Source organism: Acyrthosiphon pisum, unplaced genomic scaffold, assembly GCF_005508785.2.
Source record: "Acyrthosiphon pisum isolate AL4f unplaced genomic scaffold, pea_aphid_22Mar2018_4r6ur Scaffold_2754;HRSCAF=3283, whole genome shotgun sequence".
Taxonomy (NCBI): domain Eukaryota; kingdom Metazoa; phylum Arthropoda; class Insecta; order Hemiptera; family Aphididae; genus Acyrthosiphon; species Acyrthosiphon pisum.
The window spans coordinates 1-7019 of record NW_021772108.1 but is presented as its reverse complement, the minus strand read 5'-3'; the positions used below and the strand labels follow the sequence as shown (position 1 = coordinate 7019).

Here is a 7019-nt window from a genome sequence, read left to right as displayed (position 1 = left end):
CATGGTGGACAACAGTTGTTCAAAGAAGTTTCCAAAAGAATACAGCGAAGAGACTGTATACATTGCTGACGGTGGTTACCCAAAGTACTGTCGGCCAAACAACGGACCTGTGGCCAGGGTCAGAAATCAAGAGGTCAGCAATGAGTTTGTCGTGCCTTACAATCCGTACCTGTTAGCAAAATACGATGCACACATTAACGTAGAGGTATGCTCTACTGTGAAGAGTGTTCAGTATTTGTATAATTATGTATATAAAGGGCACGATGCTGCGACCATGGAAGTATGGAACGGAAATGAAATAGACAGGTATGTTATCAAAATGCATTTTTCTATAACTCAACACATTATATTCTTTCAACTATAGCATTTGTAAAGTTTTTTTGCATAGACTTTTAAACACAACATAGAACAGCAGTACTTTGTAAATTAGAAATTTCATATATATGTTATTCGTTTGTTTCATTTGACAAGCATTTCTCTGTTCACACTACAATAACTTAACACTACAGTAATTGTCCACTAACAGTATATCATTAAGAAATTGATTACATCATGTTATTAACTTTTATAAATTAAAAAAATAAATTAGATTTTTGAAAGCCATTTAACACTTATTAGACTAAGTCTTAATGTCTTCAGTTATGTATAGAATATAATTAAAATGCAAAAAAAAAAATTAGGAAACTATAATATATATACTACTATAACCACTTTATATATATATGAATATATATGAATAGATTGACTGTTTTGAAAGTTCTGTATTATTTTTGTGAACCTTAACTACACTTGTGTTAAACTATAGGTGGTGTGTAACCACAACACATTTATTTCAAATTCCTTTTTTTATATATTCATGTTCTATTGGTACAAATTATAGAAATATTAATATATATTGTTATATTAATCCAAAAAACCAACAAAAACAACATTTATCGCATTCTTCTTTATTAGCATTGCAATAGTGTTACACTATACTTAATATACTATACATAATTACATTTATTATACATACATCACAAACAATAGTATTACAACATTTTACTTACGACAACATTTCATATATGTAAAATAATATGTAATAATGAGATTTTAAATATCTATTTTTTTTTTTGTACAACTTTATGATTTAAAAATATTTTTCATACATAGATACATAAATGTTGTTTTCAGTTACATAAATTCGAGGTACGTCAGCCCACCAGAAGCCGTCTGGAGGTTGTTTGCGTATAAACTACACGACATCAGTCACACGGTAGTTAGACTTCCGGTGCACCTAAAAAACTACCACAACGTGTACTTTGCGCGTGGACAGGAACTACAGGGGGTACAAAACAACGCCCTACCTCGAACAAAACTCACGGCGTTCTTCGCGCTCAACGAGAAACGTTGATGCCAGACAGTATCTTTACCACGAGATACCGACACATTACACTTGGCAAGCATCGTCAAAAGAGTGGAGACTGTGGCAAAGACAGGCACCTCGCGAGACGTTATCTCGAATGTACGTCGTCAACCCACTGGATAGAGACCGTTTTCATCTACGATTGCTACTCTTGCACAGAAGAGGCCCACGGTCTTTCCGAGACTTGAAGACGGTAAACGGGGTAGTGCATGCCACATACGCGGCCGCCGCCGTTGCGTTGGGATTGTTGGAAGACGACGAAGCGTGGCGGGCGTGTATGACAGAATCATCGGCGTTGGACACAGCCACTCAACTGCGTTATCTATACGTCACGATACTATTGTTTTGCCACCCCGCGGACCCCGCGGACCTGTACCGGCGGTTTGAAGTCAACATGATGGAAGACTTCAATCGGCGCTTCCAAAACGTCGACCGCGCTAGGGCGGCGTGTCTCAAAGCAATCAGAGACCTACTTCGTGCACGCGGAAAATCACTCGACGACTACGGTCTACCCAGTCCAGACGAAGATCTACTGGAACCGGATCAAGACGACCCAATGTTCGGTGCAATAGACGCGGCCGTTGCCTGGCAACAGCGATTGCGCGAATTGAACGACGAACAACGAACGGTGTACGATCGAGTGATGGCAGCCGTCGATGACAACCGCAACGTTCAGAAAATGTTCTACGTCGACGGGCCAGGAGGAACGGGAAAAACGACGCTATACGGATGCCTAATATCGTCGCTTCGTAACAGACAACAAACGGTGTTGAGCGTGGCATACACCGGGATCGCCGCATCCCTCATGGAGGGCGGCATGACGGTGCACTCGACTTTCGGATTGCCATTGGGAACGCTGACCGAACAATCTACTTCGAGTATCACCATGCAGTCTTTGCGCGCGCAAAGGATACGTGAAGCTTCGCTGATTGTCTGGGACGAAGCGCCCATGTCCCCGGGCCTACAATTCACGGTGGTCGATCGCTTGCTCAAGGACATCATGGGATCGGCACTACCGTTTGGTGGTAAACCAATACTGTTAGCTGGCGACTTCAGGCAGATATTGCCCGTCGTTCGCCGGGGGAACAGGAGCTCCATCGTCATGTCATCTATCAAACGCCACTCATTGTGGAGAGAGTTTGAACAGTTTCGGCTGACCCGGAACATGCGCGCCGACAACGACGCCGACTTCGCTGCTTGGCTACTTCGGCTCGGTAACGGTCAACTGCCGTCGGTCGACGGTATTCCAGACACTGTCGACATCCCACCGCAACTGGTTTGCGACGTTGTGGATTTGACCGATTTTGTCTATCCGCAGCGAATGTCGTTGGCCAACGTCGACGAGTTCGCTCGGAGAATCATACTGTGTCCCCGCAACGAGGAATGCCATCAAATAAATTCAACAGTGCTACGTCGCGTCACGGGCGCCCAAAGGACGTACTCATCCATAGACACAGTTGTGATCGACGACGCCGACGAAGCGGCAAACTACCCGACAGAGTACCTCAACTCTCTGCATCCGAACGGGCTACCGCCGCACAAGTTGACGCTTAGAGTCGGTTCGATCGTCATGTTACTGAGAAACATTGATCCGAAAAGACAACTTTGCAACGGGACGAGGTTGGTGGTCACTGAACTTCGGCCACACAACTTCAAGGCGAGGAAGTTGTCCAGCGCCGACGACGGGCAGGACGATATCATCTTACCCGCCGTTGCGTTGACTTCCGGTGAGGAAGACGATTTGCCTTTTCAAATGAAGCGGATTCAATTCCCGGTACGGTTGTCGTTTGCCATGACTATCAACAAGTCTCAAGGTCAAACGTTCGACAGAGTCGGTTTGCTCCTGCCGTCACCCGCCTTCAGCCATGGGCAGCTGTATGTTGCGTTTTCAAGAGTGAGGGATGCGCAATCCGTCAGAGTCGGCATGTACTGCGATGGAAATGGTCGATTCGTCACCAAGAATATTGTGTACGCAGAAGTTCTCTGACGCGACTACAGGTAGTTATATAATTAATATAATTATACAATGTTCACTCAGGGGAAATATGTGATCCTCTGGGGTCTATGTGACCTCCCCCGGGGTCTTTGTGACCTCCCCCAGGGTCTTTGTGACCCCCCCCCCCCAGGGTCTTTGTGACCCGCCTGGGGTCTTTGTGACTCTGTGCGGAGAGAAAGTTTGACAACCTCCACGTGGTCTCTCTGGATGCGATTACACTTAACGGTGTATTCGTAACTAATGTCAAACGTTTGGTTAAAATTTTGAAAGCAAAATCACTAGGATACTTAGGATTTTGTTTTTATATTATGTCTATATGTACCAATAACTTTTAAACACAATTCAATATGTACAATTCTATAAACATGTGATGTTATTAGTATAATAATTTAAATATGATTTTGTTTGATTTATAACATTTTTTTTGTATTCAATCTGTAATTATTTTTTTGGTAAATTATATTATATATTCTTAATAACTAATATCAATTACAATTTTGAAAAAAAAAAAACTAGGATACTTAGGATCCTGTTTTTATATTATGTCTATATATACCAATAACTTTTTAACACAATTCAATATGTACAATTCTATAAATATGTGATGTTATTAGTATAATAATTTAAATATGATTTTGGTTTGGATTTATAACCAATGTTTTGGTATTCAACCTGTAATTATTTTTTTGGTAAATTATATTATATATATTCATAATAACTAATATCAATTACAATTTTGAAAAAAAAAAAAACTAGGATACTTAGGATTCTGTTTTTATATTATGTCTATACATATATGTACCAATAACTTTTAAACACAATTCAATATGTACAATTCTATAAATATGTGATGTTATTATAGTATAATAATTTAAATATGATTTTGTTTGATTTATAACAATTGTTTTGTATTCAACCTGTAATTTTTTTTTGGTAAATTATATTATATATATTCATAATAACTAATATCAATTACAATTTTGAAAAAAAAAAAACTAGGATACTTAGGATTCTGTTTTTATATTATGTCTATACATATATGTACCAATAACTTTTAAACACAATTCAATATGTACAATTCTATAAATATGTGATGTTATTATAGTATAATAAATTAAATATGATTTTGTTTGATTTATAACAATTAATTTGTATTCAATCTGTATTTATTTTTCGGTAAATTATATTATATTACTAACTAATGACAAACGTTTGGTTAAAATTTTTAAAGAAAAATCACTAGGATACTTAGGATTTTGTTTTTATATTATGCCTATATATGTACCAATAACTTTTAAACACAATTCAATATGTATAATTTTATAAACATGTGATGTTATTAGTATAATAATTTAAATATGATTTTGTTTGATTTATAACAATTTATTTGTATTCAATCTGTAATTATTTTTTGGTAAATTATATTATATTATATTACTAACTAAAGTCAAACGTTTGGTTAAAATTAAAAAAAAAAAATAGCCTAATATATATTTTTATATCAAATTATATTTCATTTGTAATAATGTTTTGTCTATTATGTTATGTTTGCTTTTATGAACAACTTCAAAACGCAGTTTCATGTTTAATAAATTTGTACTGTTTGAACAACTCATTAATTCTTTTTACCCATACCACTACTAAGATATCAGTAATATTTTTATGTGTCAGATTGTATTTGTCTTAACACTGTTATGACCATAGACGCAGTTGATAGCATCAAATTTTTATTGACTATATTATTATGTCATAGGTATTTGGAAACATTTATTTCCAATACATTATAATTTTCATAATAATAATAATTCATTATTACCTATTCATAGGTACCTATAAGAATAATAATATAGATAAAAGTGTATTATTTTATAGGTTACTGTTTATATTCAGATTAATGTGAAGGTGTAAAAAATTAAGTTGTATGAAAAGAAGGGGGGTGTCGGAGGCAGGCCCCCCTGAACACTTAAGTCGACATAAATCTAGCACACCCATAAATTTAACCCAAATTGCGCATATGGTTAAGACCTATGCTATAGTTACTAATATTTATTTTTATGATTTTTCGTGATATGTTTGTGTTCATGAATAACTTTTAAACACAATTTAATTTGTAATATCTGTATCTGTATAATTAATAATCATATATATATATAATGTAATAAATAAATACCTGTTCGTTTATATGATATTATTAAACACTTATAATAATTCTATTAATCAGTTTTAGGTTTTCACCTGTGTACATAATTGTTTTTTTTTTTTTTTTTTTTTTTGATAAAAAAAATATTATACATTTTCATACAGCCTTCTAACTTTTATTATTAGATATTATTAGACAAAACTGTTGTGTGATTTCATAACTTTTTGAGCACAAACGTTTGGTTGCGATGTCCTAATTTGGATGGATAGTCAAAATCAACAATACCAAACTTGATATATATTAGCATACCTACCTACTTCACCATTTAAGTACACATATAATATACGTTCATCTAATGTACCTTAGACATAGGCTAGAAACTAACATATAAATAAAAAACAAATTAATGGGAAAAAAAAAAATGGTTTTTATTCAGCTGAAAAACAAAAAATAAATTAAATGTAAACACAATTTGGTATGCAGTGAAGTTTCCAATTGAATACTTACATTCATCGTAGCTGGATGGCTGTGAGTCCTGCAAATTACATGATTGTTAAAATCAAAATACACAAACATTTTAAGCTAGCTTTACTTACATCATTGCTGACGTCAACGTTGGACACCATCCCAGCAAGCTGCTCAACGTTGACGCCAACTTTGGGTGATTCTTCCACCACCACCGCCTCCTCTTGAATCACCTCCATTTGGTCAACTTGAGGTGGTGATGGTGGAAGACTGACCAGCTCCTTATCAGCGTTGCCTTTAGGCTTGCGGGGGGCTGAAAAAATAATTATTATCAAAACAAATGCTTTACAATACACACGAAATGTACACACTCACCGAGACATTGCCGGGCAATGTGCCCATATCGGGCACACTTATAACAACCTGTAACAGAAAATGGACCATACACCTATTAGTAATAGCACTTAATCGGTTATAGTATAAATCTACTTACGTCTTTTGGACACTTTGCCCCCTTTTTTAAATGTTTGGTTGTTTTGGTTTTGGTATACGGGTGCCGTAAACACCCGTACACCAGCACCGTTAAACGTCAGTGACACTGTTTGATGGAATTTCATTCTACATTTCAAAAACAAAACAAATTTAAATTTAATATTTATCATTTTCCCAGATATATACAATTCTACTGCTGCCCCGCGTCGGTTTGGTCGCATAAAAGAATTGAAGAGCGGAAAATATTTTAATTAGTGTGCTTGAAGAGCCAATTATACCTGGCACGGAAATGATCATTTAAGCAAACCAGTCGTCGTTAAATACAAAAAAACGAACCCCCCAAACATGAGATCGGTATAACTTATACACTATACATACGTCCAACGAAACTGTGGTGACATAGCACAAACATCTTTTGGACAAACAATGTTAATAATAACACATACAAATCATACAAATCACCGAAAACAAAACTAAACCGGGACACGAGGCATACAGTAATCATAGAGTACCTATAACTT

The 7019-nt window shown here is 36.0% G+C and overlaps 2 protein-coding genes across 2 annotated transcripts; one reads left to right on the top strand and one right to left on the bottom strand.

Annotated features, from left to right (window-relative positions):
- Positions 1–1502: 1502 nt before the first annotated feature.
- LOC103311494 (ATP-dependent DNA helicase pif1-like) lies at positions 1503–3392 on the top strand. The gene has a single exon (XM_008191131.1). The coding sequence runs from the start codon at positions 1503–1505 to the stop codon at positions 3390–3392; it is 1890 nt and encodes a 629-aa protein (XP_008189353.1).
- Positions 3393–4068: 676 nt separating this feature from the next.
- On the bottom strand, positions 4069–6982 carry LOC103311493. Its single transcript, XM_016809313.2, has 5 exons — positions 6500–6982; positions 6382–6429; positions 6138–6319; positions 6049–6076; positions 4069–4073 (listed from the first exon to the last, which is right to left on the bottom strand). Exons 1-5 carry the CDS (start codon positions 6717–6719, stop codon positions 4069–4071), a joined length of 483 nt encoding a protein of 160 aa, XP_016664802.2. The 5' UTR covers positions 6720–6982.
- Between the last annotated feature and the right edge of the window lie 37 nt (positions 6983–7019).

Bases quoted from the DNA above. Each gene is read 5' to 3' on its own strand.
- LOC103311494 (XM_008191131.1), top strand. From the start codon at position 1,503: ATGTACGTCGTCAACCCACTGGATAGAGACCGTTTTCATCTACGATTG.
- LOC103311493 (XM_016809313.2), bottom strand. From the start codon at position 6,719: ATGCGACCAAACCGACGCGGGGCAGCAGTAGAATTGTATATATCTGGG. The intron at 6,430-6,499 runs GTAAGTAGATTT...TTTCTGTTACAG, and splicing joins GGGCAAAGTGTCCAAAAGAC to GTTGTTATAAGTGTGCCCGA. The intron at 6,077-6,137 runs GTAAGTAAAGCT...TGTAATTTGCAG, and splicing joins ACGTTGACGTCAGCAATGAT to GACTCACAGCCATCCAGCTA.